The sequence below is a fragment of the Gorilla gorilla genome, chromosome 2 (genome assembly GCF_029281585.2).
Source record: "Gorilla gorilla gorilla isolate KB3781 chromosome 2, NHGRI_mGorGor1-v2.1_pri, whole genome shotgun sequence".
Taxonomy (NCBI): Eukaryota; Metazoa; Chordata; class Mammalia; order Primates; family Hominidae; genus Gorilla; species Gorilla gorilla.
The window spans coordinates 165,412,713-165,437,890 of record NC_086017.1 but is presented as its reverse complement, the minus strand read 5'-3'; the positions used below and the strand labels follow the sequence as shown (position 1 = coordinate 165,437,890).

General features: G+C 40.5%; 1 protein-coding gene across 1 annotated transcript in view; it reads right to left on the bottom strand.

Moving 5' to 3' along the window:
• Nucleotides 1–2,122: 2,122 nt before the first annotated feature.
• The window catches only part of ARHGEF26 (Rho guanine nucleotide exchange factor 26), a 137,330-nt gene continuing 114,274 nt past the window's right edge, over nucleotides 2,123–25,178 (bottom strand). The window contains exons 12-15 of the mRNA XM_019024743.4: nucleotides 19,153–19,362; nucleotides 6,559–6,626; nucleotides 4,909–5,013; nucleotides 2,123–4,402 (exon numbers count right to left, since the gene is read on the bottom strand). Of these exons, the coding sequence (XP_018880288.1) occupies nucleotides 4,260–4,402; nucleotides 4,909–5,013; nucleotides 6,559–6,626; nucleotides 19,153–19,362 (526 nt within the window). The 3' untranslated portion in view covers nucleotides 2,123–4,259. The remainder of the gene's footprint in view (nucleotides 4,403–4,908; nucleotides 5,014–6,558; nucleotides 6,627–19,152; nucleotides 19,363–25,178) is intronic.

The following is a 25,178-nucleotide window of genomic DNA, read 5'->3' as shown; positions in this document are numbered from 1 at the left end:
CTTGCCAATGCTGCTTTCTCTCTCCACTCTCCTCTGGGATTCCAGTTAAATCCCTACATTCTCCAGGTCTCCTCTCTCCATGCTTCCTTATGGGTAGAATCTTCTAGCCTCTCTTCCCGTTCCCCAATATCTAACTCTTACCTAATCTGGCATTAAACGCAGTTCCATAATTTCTAGGTTTTTTTCTTCTACTACACAGCTGTGTAGTTCCGTTCTGGCTTTATCTCCGTCAACAGCAATGGTAAGTACTTTAATGTCTGTACCTGATAATTCTAGTATACAGAGTCCCTGTGTTTGTTTTTTTCTGGATCACAATGCCATGTCTTAGTGTTTACTGAAACTTTGACAATTTGCTTTTAGAAGTAACAGAAGTCTTAGTTCTGATGATGTTGGTTTCTTTCAGAGACAGGATGTGTTTTCTTCTTCCAGGACTTTAATATACTAAAAACTCAGAAAGCAAAGCTTTAGATCTTTCAGATTCATACTCCCACAGGAGAATAAGCCCTTTAGGGACCAAATCCATGAGAAGTGTTATTAATGGTACTAAACACTGACCGGATTATTTTTTAGCACTGCAAGTCCACCAAGTAGCTCTGCCTCTCTGGTACTTGACAAAGCCTAGGAAAAATGCATCAGCGATTTCAGATAGGGGATGGAGCAAATAGGAGGATGCATTCTGCTACTTCCAGGGATGGTATTCCTTACCTCTTTCCTCTTCCATCACTAGCTTGAGTGAAAATCCAGGAAAGAAGGCTTTGATTGGTGTATTCTAAGATAGAGGTAGCTGATTGCAGTTTCCTATCACATAGCTAGGTGTATCTTAGCTGTAAGAGATGCTGGAAACTCTAAGCCTCAAACATCTTAAGGTTTTATAGAAGGTGTTATAGGCAGAAATCTAAGATGTCCCCCAATCTCCCTCCCTGATACTACATCCATAATTCTTTTATATTGCATGGCAAAGGAATTTAGCAGATGTAATTAAGGTCCCAAATCATTTGATTTTGAGTTAGTCATAAGGGACTTATCTCATGAGTCTAACCTAATTATGTAAGTTATTTAAAAGCAGAGTTTTCTCCCACTGGTAGCCTAAGAGGGAGTCAGATTCCAAGTGAGAAAAGGAGTTAACATGCCATTGCTGCTTTGAAGATGGAAGGAGCCTGTGGCGAGGATATGAAGGGCCTCTAGAAGCTGTGAGCAGCCCCAGCTCACAGCCAGCAAGCAAACAAGGACCTCAGCTCAGCAACAGCAAGGAGGTGACTCCTGTCAATAACAGAAATGAGCTTGAAAGAAGACACCAAGCTCCAGGTAAGAAAGCTGCCAGCCAACACTTAGAGCCTTGTGAAACTCTAAGCAGAGAACCCACCCATGCTATTCTAGACTTCTGACTACAGAACTGTGAGATATTAAATGGGTATTGTTTTATTCTACTAAAAGTGTGTGGCAATTTGTTATGCAGCAAAAAAAAACTAATGTCAAGGAAGTCATTTTTTTACTTCTACCAAGGTTCACAAGGTGGTAAAATTTCACAAACAAACACAAGGGTTCAGATACGAGGTGACCAAATGAATGGTAGGGATATGCTCCAGGGGATAAGGGAACTGTACACTATGTAAGATAAGCGATTTAGTCCTGCAGGTTTATGCCAACTACGAGAAGAAACAGCATGACCCATCTCCTAAAAATGTTCTAGTCTTCTAGGGCAGCTGATGCCAGCATGTACCCAAAGAGAAAAGATTAGTCCTCTGAAATGTTAGCTACAGATACCTTTTAAATAGAGCTCTGATTTGGCCAAAAATCCAGGAAACTGTATACTTAACTGAAAACAACCTAGAGTAAAATAAATCACACCAGCACAAAAGGACAAGTATCTACAAAATCTTTATAAATTCACATATTTTTCTCATATTTTTCTCAAAGTATACAAGCAGTCTCAATTTACTGGGACAAAAATGAACATTTTTGTTCTTTAGTAATGAAGTCAATGTACAATTCAGAGCAGGTGTTCATAGAAACAACTAGGTTTGAAAAAACTGTAAGACAATTCACAGTTGAAATCAAACAAACACTGTGAAATGTGTTAAATACTTGCCATATAACAACAAACACTTTAATACACAGCATTGATCTTGCTAAATAAGGCTATGATTCATAAGATGCATGTATTTCCAAAGCTGTTTAACATTCTTATAAATTAATTCACAGGATTCAAATAGTTGCTTTTTAGCTTCAACTGGGTATTAGCAAAAATAATACAAAATGATCCCCGTGCAAGCACAAATTTACCTTCCTTCCTAAATAAAACATGACGGATTATATTACAACTTGTTAGCCTCTCCTTTAAAAAGTCTGTGACATTATTAAAGAGGCGACGGAATGCTTGTTTTGCAGAGACGGAATGCTTGTTTTGCAAACCCCAACACATCTTTCACTGTGGACCATTGCTATTACTTCATTAACACAGTTGCTCAGATCTCAAGGTACTCACGGTCTGAAATATATTTTACAATTAGAAGGTATGCACAGGTCAAAAAGAGGAATCCAAGGGTTAGAAGTCCCCAGTGCCCCACACTGGCTCATTGCCGAGGTGACAGGGTGCAGGCTGTGTGAGCCAGGCACACTTACCCCTCAGCTGGGCTTCTGTAGCTTTACAATTTGGATAACTAGTTAGCGGACAGTAGTTGGGACATGTCACATACAGATTTGAGTCCTCCAATAAGGTACACTTTGCCAGGTTTTATCCCTTTGTTAAAGCAAATAGAACAGAGAGGGAATATAGCTGCCAGTAAAAATCATTTCCCCCCTCTTAAACTCCCATCCTTCATCATCTCCATGAAACCGACTATTAAAATAACCTTTCTCTCTCTGTGCACTAGTGGAAAAAGTAAAGTTCTACAGAAACTCACAGTTAAGAGGGACTCTGAATACAGCAAGTTAAGGCTTTTAGTGCAAATAGAATGAATTCCCACTAAGGTCAAAAGGTTTCAATTGGGTACCATGCTGACTTCTTGATATCTTTTAAGGCCTAATTTTCCCTTCCTTGAGATTACTATAGTGTGTTCCAGCTAATTTCTATTTGGAAACGAGTTGGAACGGCTGAAAAACTAGGTATTATTGAAGGCAAAGCAGCCTCACGTCAGTTTTTTATCAGCTCATTTGGGAAGTTTTTTTTTTTTTTTTTTTTTTAATTAGAAAGTAGGCTGGGCACGGTGGCTCATGCCTATAATCCCAGCACTTGGGGAGGCCGAGGATCTCCTCCCTGGTGTATCACTTGAGGGCAGGAGTTAAGAGACCATCCTGGCCAACATGGTGAAACCCTGTCTCTACTAAAAATACAAAAAGTAGCTGGGCGTGGTGGCATACTCTTACAATCCCAGCTACTTGGGAGGCTGAGGCAGGAGAATCACTTGAACCCAGGAAGCAGAGGTTGCAGTGGGCCAAGATCACACTACTATACTCTAGCCTGGGCGACAGAGGTGGGGGAAAAAAGTAGGACCCCTGTCCTATATTCAGGTTTTTCTCACATATATGAACCCATCTAAATTCTACGTTGTTAAAGGTAGCTTAGGTTAATTAGTCTATACTTATTTAAGACCAATATGGGGTGAGATGGATTTTTTTAAAAAATCCTAAAGTAAGGCTTTCTACTTTCCTTCTAATGAGGAAAAAGGTGACAAAAATTCAAGTGTCAATGTCCCTTTCCTGGGAAGAGGTTTAGAAAAACAACAGCTCACCTTCTGAACTCTACCAGTTCCTTTTGAAGTTAACGAAGCATTAGAATCAGATGTAAAAAAAGAAAAAAAAAGGCAGGGAAATATTTACAAAACTGGACATTCTTTACAGATAGATAGATATAAAATCTTGCTAATACTGGGAGAACCATACAAGGATGTATAAAGAGAGACAGTCACCTTAGTAATGCAAGGATAGAGAAAACCAGGATATAATATGTGTTTTTTATTGCCAGAACATGGTGAAACTAGGAGGAGCAGAGATGACCTGATCCCTGAAGTGAACTGCTCAGCTATTCTGTGTACCTCAGGAGGTCTGCAAGTGTGTGGTTAGGTAAAAACTGAGCTGTGCAAACTCACTGTATCCAAGCTCTTCTCATGAGAGAGCAGAACAACCTGGCAAGCTTAAAGGCAAGTGTTTTCGTTCTTTTAATTAAATAGGCTGTGACAAAATTAACAAAACTAGCCCAGAACCAACCAGCCCGGTAAGTGTCGTGCAAATCTTGCAGTAACAAAAGACCATCTGAGAGACTACACGTTGGTCTCCAGTCCTAGCAGGCGTCCCATTCTCTCCACATTCTTATCAATTGTAGCTTGACATGTTATCTCCTTGGCACATTCCATAGGAAACCAGCCTCTTTCTCCATCTCGCAGTCGTTCCCCCTCATACCAGCCTGTGAAAAAGAACAGAGTCCACACCAAACAACAAGTATTTGGAGTGTGCCAGGCTCCAAGGATATGAAAAAGCTGAGAGGCAGCATCCCTCCCCAGGCTAAGTGCTACGGTGAGAAGAGAAAGTGGGATAGGGAAAGCTTTCAAGGGGAAATGAATGACATGGCAGGGAAAGAACGTGAGCAGAGGCCCTGAAGTGAGAAGGCTGAGAGTATTTGAACCTGGGCTGAGCTGGGAAAGGAGATGCTTTGGGTAAAGGATAGCAGGAAGAATGGTATTTTTGAAAGGACGAATATTTAGAGATAAGAACTAGGTCACTGGGGGACTGGGGAAAAAAGAAAACGTCATGGTTTAGCCTTAGAGATGAGAAGACAGTACATATATGTGATCTCAAACATTAACATGTCAAGATTTGGAATATGGGCAGTGATGACAAAATGACACTCCTCGGGTCTATAGCACTCTGCATCCTGAACCACGAGTGTCCCATAAGAACGCTCCCACTCACCATCGCTGACACGCTGATAGATGAGGACGACGTCAGCCACCTGCAGGGAGAGTTCATCTGGCTGCTTAGCAGTAAATGACCTAACGATTTCCACCTGGGTCAGTGCTGAGGCCGAAAGAGGACATACTAAGTTTCCAGTAGCAGAGAAAAAACATGTGCAATCCAATAATGTACACTTACTTATTTTTCTCTGCAATTCAGGGCCAGCATTGAGAGAAACAAGTTGGGCTTCTAATAAAAAGCAGAACATCTTTTCTAGCAACTCCCTTGCTTGGCTATAAGCTTTAGAATTTCAGAAGCTCAGATTTGAGAGGCCTTTTATGATGCATGAATCCCCTCAATAACAGGTTGATCAGGAGTCATTAGTCATGTCACACAATGGAACAGAAAACAGTCACTCTGCATTAGGGAAACTGAGACATGAAAGAGTTGCTGATGTGCCAAGGCCATGCAAAATCTGCAACAGACACAGTTCTCCTGGCTCTCATCAGAGTGTCTCCCTATCCCAACAGGAGCACATGAAAGTTTCCAAAAAAAAGTTTAGAAATAAAATGAGCTCCAACCAAAAGCTGAGAAGTCATGTTAGACCTCCTCAGAAATGCTGACATGTGGCCGGGCACGGTGGCTCACGCCTGTAATCCCAGCACTTTGGGAGGCCGAGGCAGGCGGATCACGAGGTCAGGAGATTGGGACCATCCTGGCTAACACGGTGAAACCCTGTCTCTACTAAAAATACAAAAAATTAGCCAGGCATGGTGGCGGGCGCCTGTAGTCTCAGCTACTTGGGAGGCTGAGGCAGGAGAATGGTATGAGACGGAGCTTGCAGTGAGCTGAGATAGCGCCACTGCACTCCAGCCTGGGCGACAGAGCGCGACTCCATCTCAAAACAAACAAACAAAATGCTGACATGTGACTTCTTAATTTGCTTTTTAATACAACGCTTGATTTCTGGGAACTTTCAAACCAGTCATTTTGGCTTTTAATCTAAAAGCTATAATTTTTGAGTGTTCCAGGATAACAATGTTTTGTTCTAATTCTTTGGATTTGACCTTGCAACTGTAATAATCTAAGAAACCACAGCATCAAAGTTAGGAAGCTAATAGGCATACAACACCCCCCTTCACTGTGCCAGTTTCCAATTCTCTAGAATAGTGAAACACACTTTCTTAGAAGGTCAAAAAGAATTCTTAGGTAATTTTCTTTTAGATTAAAAATACTTTTCAGCTTAAATCCAGACTGTCAGTATGGAGAAGGTTTAAACATGATCAACTGTTGCCCACTGATAATAGCTAAAAATTTAAGGGCTTTACAGTTCAAGTAGGGCTTTTAACATAGATTATTTAACTTAATCTCCACAATAACCCCATGTTGTATATAATGGTGTAACTGACTTGCAGATGGTTAAATAGGCTCTGCAATGCTAAGCAATGACTTGACACGTTTACACAACAAAGAAATGCACCTTGGATTTGAATTCAGACCCCCTGACTTCCAAAGCAAGGATCATACATTTCTGGTGTAAAGCAGAAGGAAGCCCTGGAGGAAACTTAGGCAAGTATTGTGGTAATATAACTCGTTAGTAACCCGGCGTCCAGCAGGGGGCAGAGCCCATCCATGTTCCCAAGTGGGCTTCCCTTTGAGAGAACTTACAGGTTCGGTCTGCAGGAGGCTTCCCGCTGCTGTGTCCCAGGGCAGTTATCCAGCGGGCTCGCTCGCTCCTAAAACAGAGGGCAGATCCAACTGAGAGACTCAAGGTGTAAAAACACAGAATGGAGTGTGTTCTAGGCAGCCAATGCAAAGGCACTCCCAGAAAACAAGAGATTCTCCAGAGAGGTACGGTAAAACAGGGTGAGAGTAGTTTAAAAGTGATAAGCTGGAAAGTCTAAAATAAGCAGGAGACTAGTCATCATTGTCAAAAGAGTCTGAATGAACTTGGCTCATTATTGATTAAAAGGAACTTCTCATATGACAGTTTAAAAGTTAATAAGGAGCTGATTACACGAACACATTATAACTGCAAAAGGTATTTAGCATACCCATAATTTGATGTTTAAACATTTCAAAAGCAGTTAAGTTTCATTTTTTTAAAATCCTGCTAATTTCTCTGCTTCCTCCCCACTTCCCTTCCCACACACTCAAACCTTTCCGTAAACTTGAGAAACTTGACATATTTAGTTGTCTCATCCCTCATACAACTAATTTTGCCAAATATGAGTCTTACTGAAATAGAAATTCTTTGGCCACTTTTACACTGTTCCCAAATGCTTAAAATGGTTTAATGAGCACAGGAAAAATGACCAATACTTTTAATATAATATTAAGCTATAATTACATAAAAAGAATTATTCAACTAAAGGATCAAAAGTTTCAGATAAGCAAGCACTTCTCTACATAATGCAGTCACCCTGGTTTTTTATTTTGAGCACCAAGTATTAAAATTACAATTAATTAAATACTGCCCCGCCACACACACACTTTTAACTCTCTTATGTGTTTATTAAACACATGCTACATGTCAGACACTGCACTCAACATCCACTGTTCCATGTAATCCTCTCAAAAGCCCATCTGAAGGATGCTAAGATCAGACAGAAGTTCAGAGGCAAGCAATTCAAACCAAAGTCAGTTTCTACTGTGCCACTCTATATTCTTAAGAAAAAATGCCTTCATGACCAGCACCTGGGGAAAAAAACTCTTCTCTCATAGCAGCCTGAATCTACAGACGCTTGTCGCTGTCACCCCACCTTCATCCCCATATGCATCCTTTCAACCCAGGCAGAGAGGATGACTTACCACATTGGAACATAGCACCCTTGCCCCAGCCTTTCCTATTCCTTCCCTGTTTTTACCTAGATAAGCCCACTCATTATTGCCATTAAAATTTCTTAACATACATAACATAAACTGAGTTAATCATAAGCGTGTACAGCTCTGTGTTTACCTACCAAGACACAGATGCGCCAGGCATTTCCATTCTGACCCTTTCCAATCAATAACCTCTGTCCAAAGGTGACTGCTCTTCTGTTTTCCATTACCATGGAATTTCTATTACCATGCTTCTTTTGTACTTTTTTGCAAATGAAATCCTTTAGTATGTATGCTTTTGTATTTGGCTTCTTTTGCTCAACATATATCCACTCAATGCTGAAAACACAAGGCTCACTTCCTCCAGCGGGGGCTCCTCTGATACATAAACCCATCCTTCCATCCCCATCCCAGTCTGATAATCCTGTTTCCAGGGCACCCCTCTGCACAATTCTATTATACTGCTGGTCAACAGTAAGCCTCATAAAAGCAGGCAGCTTATCCATTTGGTTCACTGCATTATCTCTACAACATTGCCCAACACATAACAGGGGCTCAGTATACGTCTGCTAATGAATGAATTATATAACTCATCACATATTGAGCCCAATCATTTACTGACTCATCTGCTTCTCTTACCAGGCTATAAACTCCAGAATGGCAGGAATTGGGCCTTGTTCTAAATAATATTGTGAAGCATGTATGTGTCAGGTATGGTACTAAACAATTGCAAGTATCATCTAATCTAATTTTTACAACAATCTTGAAAATATTACCAAAATTATTTCTATTTTTTCAGAGGACAAAGCAAGTCTGGTATGTTAAGCACCTAACCCAGGCAGTCTGAAATCAAAGAGGTGGTGTTACGCAGCAGGTGTTTACAAAATAATGATGGAAGGCCGGAAGGGTGGAAACTGTGGTATCTTGAAAGACAGGCATTTTCAAAGATTAAGATGAGGCTGGGCCTTGGTCAAGATGGTGTGTCAAGTAGTAATATGCACAATTTATATAGAAGCCAAGGCTCCTGTCTTGCTTTTAAAACCTCTCTCTCTCTCTCTCTCTCTCTCTCTAATACAGGACAAAGGGCTTTACAATAGTTCTGTAAGAAATAAGCAAAGCACAACTTCATTAAAATAATTCCCAGGCAAACACTTGTATCTTTGCTATGATGTCTTTATTGGGAATGAGATCTATTTTTTACACAGGCTCAAGTGGAATTTGCAAAGTACAAAGCCAATCGAAAACAAAATACCTCATGAATAGAAGTGTTGCTCACCAAGAGAAATCTAAAATGATCCATTTGTGTCTCTCTATGCCATACTGAAACAAATTATACATAGCCTATACTGCTGTCTTCTGGAGCAATTTAGAGCAACTTGGAGCCAGTGAGGCAGATCTTCCTGTACACAGACACCATCTGTGGCACTGAGTGGCCAGTATCAGCAGTGGCTTTGCCCTACAGCCAGTTTCCAGAAGTCCAGATGAAATCTTTCACTTCTGTGGCATGCTGCCTGGATGCTAATAGCATCTCTTAGACATGGCCGCCCCTCACAGGGACTCCAGAGGATAGAACAAGACACTCCTTGTTGCTATCACTAAAAGGAGCAGCTTTTTGAAACTTTCAACTGAGTGAGTCCCACCCCCCCTCTTAGATGCTGTCAAATCCACAGGACTTCCCCTGGGGCTTTCAAGAGTCTGCCAAGAGGCCGGGCGGGGCGGCTCACACTTGTAATCCCGGCACTTTTGGAGGCCAAGGCAGGGATCACCTGAGGTCGGGAGTTCGAGACCAGCCTGACCAACATGGAGAAACCCCATCTCTGCTAAAAATACAAAATTAGCTGGGCGTGGTGGTGCACGCCTGTAATCCCAGCTACTCAGGAGGCTGAGGCAGGAGAATTGCTTGAACCTGGGAGGCGGAGGTTGCGGTGAGCCAAGAGTGCACCATTGAACTCCAGCCTAGGCGACAAGAGCAAAACTCCGTCTCAAAAAAAAAGAAAAAAAAAAAAAGAGCCTGCTAAGGAGCTCCCCCAGCTATGAAGCAGAAAGTACTACATCTCTAAAGCAGGAACTAAGTTGTTACAAGATGGATTCTAGGGACAGGAAAAACCAGGGCATAGACTTACCCACGATTAAATTTAGACATGAAGTCTAGGGCTCACTCACAGACATCTATTTTCTCCAGGGACATATCGATATAAAACAATTGAGATGAATTCACAATCTACCACACAGCCAGTTCACAGACTTTTCCCTTTGCACAAAGTGACAAGAGTAAGCAATGCTGCACTGAAGCCCATCTGCGGCATATCAACTTTCAAGACTCGCCTTACCACTCCTTCCTCCACCCACATTCACTTTGCACAGGCCCTGGGCTAGCTTGGAGGTGCACAGCAAATACACTGGAGTCCCTTGCTTTTTACCGCCCTCAGTATGAGGGAACACACAGAGCAGAAAACACTCACAAAATCCAATACAGCATGCAGTGTGCTGAAATGGAACACTCTACCAAAACATTTGACCTACGTAGAGAAAGAAGACTAAATTGAAAAGAGACCCTTTTAACTTAAATATCTATAAATGTAGTCTTTTCATAACCCTCAAGTTCTCCATGCATGGCATGAAATGATGTTTCTACAGTTTCCTATCAGCTATGGTAGCACCTTGTCCTGTCTCATATAATTCATTATGCACAGTAGGTTTAAACTTAATTGCACGAAGGTCAAAGATACAGCAAAGTCTCACTTCTTATGGAATACCAGGCATCAGCTACAAAACATAGATACATACTGAGAAAGTAGGAAGTAGACTTTCAAATCACAGAGACAGGGCTGCAGGTGAGGCTGCACAGAACAGAACATTGGCTGAGGACTCCATCACTAACAGGGTTTTCCTGATTTCTCAATAGAAAAAAAGAGCCCTTAGTTGCTCTTTAACCTTCCTTTTATCCCTTCCAAAATGGCATTTGACCAGTTACCTTTTGTGTTTCTTTTTACAGCCTACACATTTACCTGTGGTTCCTTTTGAATTTTCTATATCCATGGACTTTGAAAAAAGTCCTTCGAACCTTTGTAAAGAATAGGATTGTGAAGATAGTTGTTTTTGTTCATTCCCTCACATACTCAATTCAACTAGATTAGTTCAGAAAACTGATCCATGAAAGAAAGCCCATAGTGTGAAAAAAAGTCATTAAAAATGCTGAGACCAGGCCTTAAAAAACTAGATATCAGTTCAGTTTGCCAAATTTTAAAAAATCTAACTGAAGCAAAATAATATCCCTAGCCCACTAAGAGTTCTAAAATTTAGATTTTTGTCACATGCTATATAGTTAAATCAATTATTTCTTGTTTATCATATTACATTAGCTCAGACCTAAAAAATCTGGTCCAGAATCCTTCAGTTAACCTGAAGCGGGTCAATGATGTTTTCCTGCTGATAAAAGACCTCTTGTCCTACTGGGGTTGGTGATGAGGACCACATTAAGATCAGATCCTTTGACAGGCACTAGATAAACGTAAGATTATGACTGGACTTAGAATTTAGATTTAACGAGGAAAAAAATGCTATACCCTGCAATAAATAAAATGTTTCCATGTATACTGTCTTTATGTTGTGATTTTTCTAAAAGGATGAAGTATATGACTATGTCAGAGATACTATTTACAATTTTATTCCATTCCATGTACTTCCTGTTGTTAATTAAATCATTAACAGAAGCAGGAAAAGCTCAAAGACTCCCTGCAAACAATGCCCCTTTATCAGGAGGCCCAGGAATTGGTGTCTGGATGGTTGACAGCACCAACCACATTCATTATGCTTCTAGCTCTGTGAGGGAGAAATTTTGAGAAGGCTATTTGATTATGGCCTAAGGTCATCATATCCTATAACTGACATATAATGAGTGAGGAAAGTTTGTGTTCATCACTGAACATGTCCTAGATGTTTCATGACGGTATACACTACACCCAAATGACATCTAAATTTTACTGCAAATGCAGGAAGCCAAGGACTCCACTTGCCACAGCCTGTTGTGTGTGCCAGCTGCAGCTGTCTGTGCTTCATTTTAATGAAGGCAGACAAAGGGGGCTCTCTGGCTCCCACATTCCTCTTGAAAGGCCCAGAGGGAAAAAAGAATGACAGTGGTAAAACATTCTTCCTTTGTCCTTTTATAAAGGGTAGCCTTTTGTATTTTTCACAGACTACTGTCTCATTGACAATACCATGACTTAGGGCCTGTCATGGACAAACAGATATAACACAGTATACATACATGACTTCGACGTACATCCTAAAAAACATTTGACTGAATCCTTAATAGCAAAAATTGAAAAACAAGTAAAATTTGGGAAAAACTTGCTCCAGCAGTAACAAAAAGGGCAGTAAATAGAGACAGGAAGCAGTTTTTCTCCACAGCTGGTTACTCTTCTACCTTGTCTCAGATAGAGAAAAGCTAGTTATAATAATTATGGGTCAATCCCAAAAATATTTATTGGGAACCTACTCGCTATGTACAAAGCAAGGAAAGGACAAAACTAGAGCTGAGCTTAGGGATTCGTGATAAAACTACTGTATTGATGGGAGAGGAGAATGGCTAGGAGGCCATTGGGGTAGTTCAAAAGCCATGTGGTTGACCTAGGAAGGAGGCAGTGGAATGGAAAGATGGGGAAAGATGAAATAGACTTTTACACAGGAAGAACTGGCAGGTGATGGATCTGTTCTGACACAGAAGCATCAAAAACAGCACCAAGTCTCCAGACTGGATAACGCAAAAGAGTGTCAATAGTACCATTTACAGAAATGTGTGTGTCGGGGAAAGCCACGGGCAGTGTTGATGTTTGGTTTTGGACAGGCTGCATTTCTGAAGAGACAGAGAAGAGGAATGGTCATAGGTGTGAGAGGCAAACTAAGAGCATAGATAAGAGGCTGAGAAAAACATAATCTCAAAAAAAGGGTTAGCATGAAAGAGCTGGATGGTCAATAAAACTAAATGATACTAGAGGTAAAGAAAGGAAGATTGGACTGCTGGGTGTGAAACTAGGAAGCCTGTTAATCTGATGGAGAGGCCTCAACAGGGTGCCAGAGGAAGAAGTCACGCCAAGGTTGATTAAGAAACAACTCAACTAGCTAACAACTCACTGCACGTACCCCTACCTTGATTAAGAAACAACTCAAGCTAGCAGCTCACGCCAAAAATCTAAATATCATCAATTCCTCTCTTCCACTTACTGCCACCTCAACTCATCCAATCCATCAGTTGGTCCTGTTGTTTTTGTCTCCAAAATATAACATTTCTATCTCCTCTTACATATCACGGTCCAAGCCAACATCGGGACTCCCCTCGACTACTCCAACAGGATTAGGGTTAGGGTTCTTATTGTTTGCCCCACTGAAACTTCTGTCCCCAGGACCCCTGTTGTTCCTGGAACTTCCTGCTATGGCTTATGTGGTTCTAAATCAGTGTTTCTCGAGATATCTCTGGTAGAGAACCAGTCTCCACCCCTTGAATCCACTGCAGACCAAGCGTTTTTAGAAATACAGTAAAAATAAATTAATTGTTAAAATAATCACAAGTTTTGATGCCTCAGAAATGTCAAACTGCTTCCTACATACCAGGCTGGTAACTACTTGAGGACTGATGGCCCACAGACAGCACTGGGGTAGCTCTGAAGACAAACTGGACTTTGTTGCCCATTGACTGCCACCCTCTCCCTGGTTTATTCTGCTCCAGCCACATTCTCCATGTTCAAGCCAAGTTTGAAAACACTAAACTCGTTTCCTAGAGGTTTTGCACTTGCTGTTCCCTTTGGCTGAAACATTCTGACTCTGCATTTTCCTAAGGGTTGACTCCTCCTTTTCACTCAAGGCTCAAATATCACCTCTCAAGAGAGGTCTTTCTGCACCACCTAAGTTAGGGTACATATCCTCACCACCCCCCAATTAGCACTCACTCCGGATCACATCACCAGCTTTAGGGTCTTCACTGCACTTACCACTACCTGAAATGATCCTTTATTTTTAACTGGATCAAGAAGAAATACTTTCCCATCATCCTAGCTCATTGCAGACCATTTGCCCAGGCAGACTGGCCAAAGCTCCCTTCCATCCAAAGTCACCCTTCCTAAGAGCAGGAAGCCCAAGGGGATCGGTTCTTCACTTGGATATAAGCCTAAGAGCAGAGATCTGATCTCTGTATGGTTCACTGCTACATCCCAGCACTGAGAATAACACTGATGGGAAGTAGGTGCCTGACAAAAATCCACTGAATTAATTAATCTGGAGAAATGAAGGCCACTCTCTTGAGAAGTTCTGTAAAGGAAAGGAAGGATGTAGCAGGAGGCTGGGAGTTTCGAGTCATACAGTGGAGGGTGGGTGAGACAGAAAACATGAGGGGAAAAGTGAACTAATGGGCACACACAGCGAGCACTGGGCATTCTCAGGATGAGATTGCAGTGTGCAGTACTGAGAGGTTCCTCAGCAGAGGAAAGGCTTGACATGGGCCCTAAGAGGAGCTATCTGGCCATCTGAGGAGGCCTGAAGAGGGCATTCCAGGAAGTATGAAAAACACAGGCAAAGGAACAAAAAAGGAAGTTTAACATGGAAAATAATTTTGGGGATGCAATATCTATTTAGCATTTTATCATAAAATATTCTAACCCATATGATATCCTAAATTTAACATCTAGGTTTCCACAATCTTTTTTCCTTTTTAAAGCCTATGGATTGAGGCCGGGCACAATGGCTCACGCCTGTAATCCTGGCACTTTTGGAAGCTGAGGCAGGCAAATCACTTGAGGTCAGGAGTTTTGAGACCAGCCTGGCCAACATGGTGAAACCCCGTCTCTACTAACGATAAAAAAATTAGCCAAGCGTGGTGATAAGCACCTGTAATCCCAGCTCTTTGAGAGGCTGAGGCAGGAGAATCACTTGAACCCATGAAGGGGAGGTTGCAGTGAGCCGAGATCGTGCCACTGCACTCCAGCCCCGGCGACAGAGTGAAACTCTGTCTTAATAAAATAAAATAAAAAATAATAAAGTCTTTGGACTTAAAAAATTCTATATTTTAGTAGTTTCTCACAGTTAATAGCGACTGACTTCCTGGAGTTTTCCTTCCAAATCCAGAACAAGCCAAACTGAGCAGCCAAGTGGGGGCGGAACAGCCTACTGGTTGGCAGCTTCTCCGTAAAAAGAATAAAATTTGTTACTAGAATGACTGATAGACTGTCAGGAAGGCCAGATTCTAGTTCCAGCTTTGGCAATAACTCACTTCCTGTATGGCCTTTGTGAGTCTCACTTCACATGGGGGAAGAAAATGAGAGAGTTGGACCATGTATATAATTATAAATATGTGTATATATTTATAATTTGTTATTGATAATATTTTGTTTTATGTAATATTATAATTATATATAATTAGGGTCACCATATATTTCATTGTATAAACAAGGACCTTTTGAGAGTCAAAAAGAGTATCATTCATAATTTCACCAGGACAACGGACCTAAACTTGAACAACTGATTCTGGGAAAACCAAGATGTCTGATCACTTCCCTATATGCTTTCTTCAGCTCAAAATTCTGTCCTCCTCTAGAAACACCCATGGGTCCCTTCATCATGTTCTATAGCTGGCTCAGTGCCTGGCATATCCCAGATGCTCACTGTTTGCCCCATCTCCTTTTGGTGAGCATTTCTGCATTCTTTACGTAATCAAAGCCATTGATTTTTCTTCCACAATTTCACTGTCTTATGAAGTTGAATTGTCCTTGTGCCAAACAGCTGCACCCCTCCTACTGCTGATTTTACATGTTGTATATCCTCAGGTGGCCTTTAGTGACAACAGTTTTTCAGAGAAAGTAAAGATTTAGGTGTAAAATTCATTATTTTTCAGGTCAAAGAGTAAGTAGTGAAATTATATACCTGACTCTAAGTTCTTCAATTACTTAAGGCTAGAATGGTAGTGAAAACCTTGTTTTTTCAACTAGATTGCCAATGAACCATATTAACCAAAAAGACATAAAAGAAAGAAAACCTAAACGACATATACTTATTGATGCATTTCACAAATGTTGGAAGAAAATAACACATTCTATGCATATCAAAACTCTAATTGCTCAAAACTCGGTAGCCCAAAGCTAACCTGCATATTTGCAAACATGGCATGTAACAATTTGCCAGGTTTTTTAATAGTCTTTTTTTTTTTTTAAGGGAAGTGCGTCTTTAGTTGTTAAATATATTTTTTCAACACCAATACTATTTTATGTCTTGAAAGCATGTCCATTTATTTACTTCTCAACTGTAATTGAGGGAGGGGGCGGGGAGAGCAAAGAGAATGAGAGAGTCACTCCCTCTGTATCCAAGGAGACCTCTGTCCCATGCCCCTTCTGGAATGTTCTCTTGCTATTAATTAAATAACTACAAATATGAGTCAGACCCATGGGTTTCCAAGTGACATGACTAAATATTCTGAGAACATGTCTGATTGAGGAAACGAACAACCATTCAGTCTTTGGCAAGATTAAAAGGCAAAAGGATGGAACAAATGCTACAGAATGTCCCAGGAAAGGATCTAGCCTTGGCGTGAAATAAGCTGGACATGTCAGTTCACCTCCTACTCTCTTGGAATCATCTCAGAAATGAGTGGTGGAGACTACATAAATTATGAATGAGACAGTCAGGAAAATCTCTGTTGAGATGTTGGCAAGGCCCGAATAAAGAACAAACAATCCTTGTAAACCAAAGAAAAGGCAACTTTCACCATTACTAACTATATGGGGAAAGGGAAGTCTCTAGTTTCTGAGAATTCTCTAGAATACTGGAAAATTACTGATTTCCAAAGTGTTGAAGTCATTCTCATCCTAAAAGGCATATAAAATCCAAAGCACAGGCATACTAAAAATTCTGTTTTGAGGAGAAGTTTCCCCACACAAAGGAAGTCTAGTTTGTCCTCACTGGCCAAGGGGTTTAAACCACTTTTGGAGTTCAAGTAATGCCTCCCCTTGACCCTGGTCTTGGGTGTGTCGCTTGCTGGTCAACTCACAGATCAGCAAGCACACGCCCACCCAAGCTCACCTCCCCACAGCCGCAAACAGAGGGGCATGCTTGGAATGCCATCAGCGCTTTTCAGCACCTTTAGGGGAAGAACTCTGGGACCTCAGAGAAAGGCATTTGTTTGTTTTGTAAACAAACACATGAAGATGAAGCTCCCTTTGTTTTTTGATGGCTGCTGACTAGGGTGATGGTTGCTGAAGGTTTGGGTGGCTGTGGCCGTTTCTTAAGACCACAGTGAAGTCTGCTGCATCAATTGACTCTTTCATTCATGAAAGATTTCTGTATAGCATGCAATGCTGTTTGATAATATTTTATCCTCTGCAGAACTTCTTGCAAAATTGGAGTCAATACTCTCAAACTTTGCCACTGCTTTATCAATTCAGTTTACGGAATATTCTAAATCCTTTGTTGTCATTTCCACAATGCTCACAGCAACTTCACTTTCTTTGCTCATCCTGAAGAAGCAACTCCTCATTTGTTCAAGTTTTATTATGAGATTGCAGCAATTCAGTTGCATCTTCAGTCTCCATTTCTAAATCTAGTTCTCTCGCTATTTCCATTGCATCTGCAGTTGCTTCCTCCGCTGAAGTCTTGAATCCCTCAAAGTCATCCATGAGAGCTGGAATCAACTTTTCCCAATTCCTGTTCATGTTGATATGCTGATCTCCTCCCATGAAATTATGAATGTTTTTAATGACATCTACGATGGTGAATCTTTTCCAGAAGGCTTTTAATTTACTTTGCCCAGATCCATCAGAGGAACCACTGTCTATGGTAGCTGTAGCCTTATGAAATATATTTCTTTTTTCATTACCTTGGTGAACTCTCCAGCTCATTTGGAATATGCTACAGCTTTCACCAACCTGTCCTTGGTTTTTTCTCTAGCCTGTGAAATGTTACTTCTAGTGCCAAAAGATATGAAATAATTTGACATTTTATGTGGATGCCTTGTAATTTTCACATTTTTCTTATGTCTCTTGACAAAGATTCTTTGCTTGGCCAAACTTCAGTACCTTCTCCTAGGCTCATCTGTACAGTTCTTCATAAAATCCAGTTTTAGCAAAGAACCCTACTAAGTCAATTTGGCAAGAATATCCCCTACTCCATCCTCAATATCTGATAAGATTCATTATTCTCCATCATCCCAGAGGTTATGATGTCTAATTACCCTGGCCTGTCTTCAGCAAGAATCCTGTTTGGTTAGTTTAGCCAGAATAGCCCTTATCTCTGATATTTCCTCTCAGTAAGTTTCCATCCACTGACCTCCATCCTGCTCTATGGCTATAAATTCCCACTTGCCCATGCTGTGTTCGAAGTTGAGCCCAATCTCTCTCCCCTACTGGAGACCTTGTTGCAATGGTCCTTACACCTATTAAGATGATCTTGAATAAAGTCTGCTAAGCTTACTGTGCTTTAGCAAGTGTCCTTGAATAATTTTTCTTAAATATTCTCTTTAATCATCTAGGAACACTGTTAAAATCAGTCTTAAGGTGAAGATACCTCTTTGGGATCACTTTCTCTAAGATCTTGCTACAATTTTAGGGTTGTTATTCATCAGCTGCTGATCCATTTTAACCACACCATTTAGGAACCTTGGCAGACATGGAGTGGGAGGCAGGAATCTGAGAGCACAAAGAATTAGGGAACTTCTCCTTTCCCTCCACTGTTCCACTCTCTGACCCAATATAATATCTGCCCATGATGATTATTGCAAGAGGAAGTTTCCAGTTTCTAAACAAATACATTGGTCAGTTATCTTTAAGTGGACCAAAAAATCACTAAGGTGGACTTGAAAGTTAACCCTCACTGCCACTCATCCAGTGTGAGAACTAAGTGCACACTAACTGCTGGCGAAACTGCAGGCACAAACAGGATGCCTGTTTTGGTCTTGCATAAACTCTGGATTAGAAAGAGGATTTATCAGTATATTTCCGTAAACTGGGTAGCTCTTTTGACAGAAATCATTGGGCTTTCTGCTTTCTGGTTGAAGGTAGGTGACTGAGAAACGACCTGAATTCCATTACCTAAGAAGGCTTATGGCCTAGACTCAAAATACCAGTTGAGTTATACTCCTTAAGGATAGTGTATCATATTTTTGTCAATGAAAAAAGTAAAATGATTTTTAAACCACTCTATAAAAATAAAGACATCACCTAAAGCACAGTGCATCTATCAGGACTTATAGGGACAAAAATAACAACATCCTTCTCCTGTAAGAAGATTACAATGAAAAGAACAACATCTGTAAAAATTACCCAGTCATAGTGCTTAGCGAACAGTAGGTGCTCAACAAAAACATGAATAGTAGCTGCTGTTTTTAGGGAGTCTGTAAACCAAAGGAAATCAGGTCAGGGAGATACTATCAGCTATTCCGATCCTTTCCCCACATATACTTACTGCGTCTCAGCTCCTAGTAGCATCTCCACTTTCTCATTCGCATGGTTACTAAGGACTGTCAGAGTAAAGAGGTGACTGGCAGAGCTCTGTCTTGAATAGAGCATTGTGGAGCTGTTCTTCCCTGGAGAAGAATTAAGCTCTTCATTGTCACAAGATTCCACCAATAGCTGATCTCTTAAGGAATAATCATTGACATTATAACTTTCTTCACTGTAAAGGAAAGGGAAAAGAACATGTCAATTATTCAGCAGATAAGACTGTGACATTGTCAGTTTTCAAGGCACATTTTGGTGGAAACAGCAAGGAGTGGGCAGGAAGGAGAGGGAGAGAATGACTTATTTTAAACTATGAATTGGAATTTGAATTCTATCTACTGATTATGAATCAATGTAACCCCCTCCAATTAAACCTAATTACTATTTTTATGTATGTAACACACTAAATTGCATCTCAAGTATTGACATCATCCTGGAACTGTTATAATAAGTGATCCTTGCATCCTTACATGCATCTTGGTAATGCTCTAGCAGGTATACCTCCCCAGCTTCCACATCTCTATTTGCAGAATGAAGGAGGAGCCTTCTACTCATGCTCTGGGTAACAAGACCTCACCCCCCAAACCCCCCATCTCCAAATGACCATGCATTGGATAGAAGAGCCCCAGAGGTCTGCTTGTTTCTGGCGAGACACCCAACCCATCCTTGTGTCCCACACTCAGAGCCTCACCACCTGTTTCAGAAACCACCAGGACTAATCTCATTATGCCCTCCATTCCTGCTTAGGCTCAGGACCCCCAATATCCTTCTTTCTCCTGCACTCCCATTCCCATCGCACTGTGAACATGCCCAATCTGGCCCCACTTTTTTCCACTCCTCAGCTGGTTCCTGAACCCCTTCCACTGTACCCTCTGGGAATGCAATTACCTTATTTAAGAAATCTAGTAAAGTCTTCTAAATACTTGGCCTCGTCTCTGAACCCTCCCTTCACATTCTTGCCTTAAAAGAAACCTGGCTCTCCCTAGAGAACAAGGCATCTCCTGAGAGCTCTCTGCCTGCTTGCTTTTTATTCCTGCTTCTATACAATGATCACTTCCTCCTCCTGAAACATCATCAGCTTTGAAGCTCATGGCATCAGTCTCTAACTCATAACCAAAGTCATCTATAGACCCCTGGATCGTTTCCAATCCTCTCCCTTGAGTTTCACTGCTGGCTGTCTGTCTCTCTCCAACAATACTTCTTCATACACACACACACACACACACACACACACACTCTCTCTCTCTCTCTCCAACAATACTTCTTCATACACACACACACACACACACACACTCTCTCTCTCTCTCTCTCTCTCTCTCTCTCTCTCTCCCCGTCATTTACATCAAGTCCCCAACACTACTTCTTTCTTGAACTCTCCTGTAAAGGATCTTTCCATTACCCTGTACCCTCAGTTCCCCGACTTTACTCTCCTCCAATGATCTTGTTTTCTGCCCTACTTCAGCCACAAATCCATGGTTATACCTTAGTCCTTGTCATTACCATCAACTACAACCTCTCTGTAATCCCAGTGTCAAACATACCACTCTCTAACCAGCACGGCCTTTCTTTCCAACTCACCTCCTCTAATCCTCAACACCAACCATTATTTAACTCACCAGTTCTTACAACCCATTGACTCTACAACCTTCCCCCTCCCCCCCTTAATTCCCTCATGTCCTCTTGTTCATGCATATTAAATTAGCTAGCTTGCATTTCTTGGTACCTAGTTAAATCACATCTTGCATACACATTCATCTCCTTGATTGTACTTGCCTGGCAAATCCCGAACCTGGTGACATACAGCTTTTCCTCTACTCTGCACCCGCACCCTTGTGAGTGAACATGAGAGTGCTCAATAAATAACTGTCACATAAGTGGGTGAATATGCAATAAATTCTAATATACGCTAGGAATATCAAATAATTACCTCATTTAATAATAAATGCAAATGAATGATGTCAGGGGAGCTTAGAGAAAAGAAAACTCCTTGTGCCTAGTCCAGTACACTAGGAGGAATTTCAGAACAGGCCACTTTGCTCAAGATTTCCTGGAATTTATTTTCCTCAGAATGGACATCTACCTGTCAACCACTCTTTTGTCATGCTCCTTGAAAAACTTTATAATCTTTTCTAAAATTTGGTTTGATAGATTCTTCCCTCAAAAAACAGCAAATGCAGTTATCTATAAAAGCAAAATACTGCCTTCTGATCAAGCCTAATTGTTCCTAGGATAGTAATCTGTATTAATTAAAAGATTGTGTGGCACGATTATCTCCAAAGTTCTCCTGAGACTGCCTACAGACCAGCACACCCACACCTGGATATGTCAAATATTTCTCACATCCAAAATGAGACTTATCAAAGTAGACATGTTTATAAAAAGAGGAAGGTGAATAATACGCTTTACAAACAAATACGGTCATTTTTTAAAAGACTATGTTTACTAGAAACAAAGCAGTCAATTTTTAGCAGCATAGAACAAACTTATCATGTTGTATAGATACTACATCAGACATGCATTTAACAGCATAGGACTCAGGATAAAAACCAAAACCAGGATGAAACAGCAAACGTAACAAAACCTCAACAACAACAGCATCAAAAACAAGAGAAAAAGAGGATGAACTGAGGCTTCTTGGTTACTATTTTCTCTCTGCCCCTTCCGATTACTCTTTTGGTCCAATTTACAAGTTAAAAAACCTGTTAGTCAAAGGCACCTGTTTCTGTTTAACAACAGTTCTGCTTCAGAAAGAGAAATGGAAGCAACCTAATATTGTGAACATGGGGTAAGGCCCTAAACAATGACATGTGTGTAGGTGTTGTAGGTATTTTCAAAGAAATAAAAGTCAAAGAAATGAATATGCTATAAAGTCATCATTTGAGATGACTCAAATTCCAAAACGTTGTCAACATAAAGTGGTTTCACCTATCAAGTCATCCCAATAGAATTCAAAACCAAGGGTTCACGGAAAATGAATATAAGCTAATATGAATAAACTAGTTAAGTGTGTGTGTGTGTGTGTGTGTGTGTGTGTGTGTGTGTGTGACGGAGTCTCACTCTGTCACCCAGGCTGGAGTGCAGTGGTGCACTCTTGGCTCACTGCAACCTCCGCCTCCCGGGTTTAAGTGATTCTCCTGCCTCAGCCTCCCGTGTAGCTGGGATTACAGGCATGCACCACCATGCCTGGTTAATTTTTGTATTTTTAGTAGAGACAGGGTTTCACCATGTTGGCCATGCTGGTCTGGAACTCTTGACCTCAAGTAATCGGCCTCCCAAAGTGCTGGGATTACAGGCCTGATCCACCACACCCAGCCAGCTTCTTTTTCAATTTTCAGTCATAAATGCTTTAATTTTTTGTCTTTGGGGGATAAAGACAGAAGTAGATACTTTTTAAAAATGTTTATTAATTGTTCTCTTAAGCAATGACAACTACAATGCCACTGATTAAGACCCAGGATGGCTGCTGGGATCAGTTTATGCCTGTAGTCCTCTCAAATGTCCAGTTTGAATGATAAACTGTGGCTGCCCTAATCACAGCTATATGATTTCACCTCAAGTGTTTATTTCCACACATCTGCATAGTTGTGTCATTGAATATGCCTGAACAAGGAACTTGGCCCACTGGACTTCTGGGTCCAAAACAAAATGCAGGAAACATGTTGGCCTTTTTGTTTGTTTTTAAAGTAATTTACTATCACCCAATATCCAATATCATTATTTCGTCTAGGCCAGTAAACTTCTGCATTATGTAATAAATAATGTAGGTCTTTACACCTTCCTTACTGCTCTTTTAGGGAATCTACTATAAAAAGAAACGATTCCATCTAACAGTAGTGAAGTAAATAGATTATTTATCCTTGTTGGCTACCTAATTCAAACCCAGTGGGACAAAAACTGAAAGAAAAAAAGAACTGGAAAAAAAAACAAAAACAAAAACTGAAAAGCAGCTCACTCTTGCTTGCTAGCTCTTGAGTGTTCTCACACATGCACACACACATTCACACACTTAATCTCATGAAGGTTTGAATGAATACTGAAATACTGAATGAAATTCATTCTCTTACTGTCGGCCAGCACCTACTATCTGTCTTCTTAATAGATAGTAACTGTTAAAACATGTGCTTCAGTAGAAGGAGGAGCAGAAACTCTATAGCCAGGTGCAGCTGTTTAAAGCCCGTTTCCCATCTCTGCTTATTTACCCCATGTCCAATAAGTATGGAGCAGGCTAAACAGGGTTGGGAAAGAAACCCCCTTCCTGAGGGAAGCTGATGCTAATCAGACTTCCCCATGTTTGTCTCTATCGTTTAACAAACATATGGTTTATATAGTCTCTGAAACAATTTGGAACATGTAATGAGGAAGTTAAAGTGCTCAGAAAAGGTCAAATGGAAAAACCATCTTTCCTTGCATGGAGAAGTTTATATGGAGACTTCCTTTGATTGTCTTATATGTGCTCCAAGTTTACCAGCTGCTCATCAAGGCGTCTGCTTTGTGCAAGCAGCAGCTCCTATCAGGTGCTTCAACTGAATCAAATCTATATAAGTCTGTTGCTTGAAGTGTAAACAGTGATGGGTTCCTCTGTTGAAATCCACTTAAGGTCCTAGTAACCTTTGTTGAGATCTTTCTTTTCTTGTTTTTAACAAAATAAAGAACTACTAGTAGAGAACAGGATATGATGGTAAATACATATTCTGATTTTTTTTTCTCTGGAGGGCATTCTTTGTTAAGCAGGTCAGTGTTTGGTTCTACTATACGCAACATAACATCAAAGGCAGAAAAATGATATACCTTATTATCAACAGTGGCTTTCTTAAGGAGATTATTATGAAGCCCTTTAAGTTTCTGTCCCATAATTTCTATAAAGGTTAGAATTTTCATTCTGAGCATATATTTATTACTTGGAAATCAGGAAGACATTTAAAAATTTGCATACAACTTGCATACATTTTAAAAATACCAAAGCTCCATATATGTATCTGCAGTAGTTAGCACAGGAATAAAGAGACGCCAACTTCAGCAGAGTAGCTACACTGGAGAAGAGGAGGAAGAAGGGCTGAGGGTGGAAGGACTTTGGGTAATCTGAAGTGTTTTATATTTTTTTTTGTTTAAAAAGGAGGGATCTGACACTACTATGGCAAAAAGTATCTGTTAAGTATGGATGATAGGTATGTTCATGTTTGATAATTTTCTGCAAGGTTGAACCATTTTACAAGTAAAAGTAAAAAACAAGAATTTAATCAAAAATACATAGATATGACAGCTATCATCACTCTAGGTGTCTGTGGCTGCTTAAGGATGCAACTGAAGTGACTACCTGATAGTGGAATGTCTTTTCTGCCCTCTAACTAACTCTTTGCAGATGACATCATTGACTGAAAATATACTACCAAGTGAGAGTGAATTCAGTAAAGCGATTAGGTGTTAAAAAAAATGGCTTTTGTATATATGAATAACACCCAGTTAGAATATAAAATGAAGATGTCACTTTATTTATGACAAAACCCACTTTATGACAAAACCCACAAAACCCATAATATGGATTAAACTTAACAGGTTTCTTCTATATGTAGATAACCTTAAACAACTTTAGAAGGCCCAAATTAATGAATAGAAAAGCTTGATATTATCAAGATACCAATTCCTCCTAAATTAATACATACTTTAAACACAACCCAGTGAAAACACAAGCAAGGGTTTTTTGAGAGACGGCAGGGAGTAGAAATAGTTGAGTTGATTGTAAAACACGGAAAAAAATAAACATGCAGAAATAGCCAGAAAGATTGTGGAAAAAAAAAAGAATAAACTAGCCTTATGATGTATTAAAACATACTGTAGGGAGGCCAAGGCGGGCGGATCACAAGGTCAGGAGATCGAGACCATCCTGGCTAACACGGTGAAACCCCGTCTCTAAAAATACAAAAAATTTGCTGGGCGTGGTGGTGAGCGCCTGTAGTCCCAGCTACTCAGGAGGCTGAGGCAGAAGAATGGCGT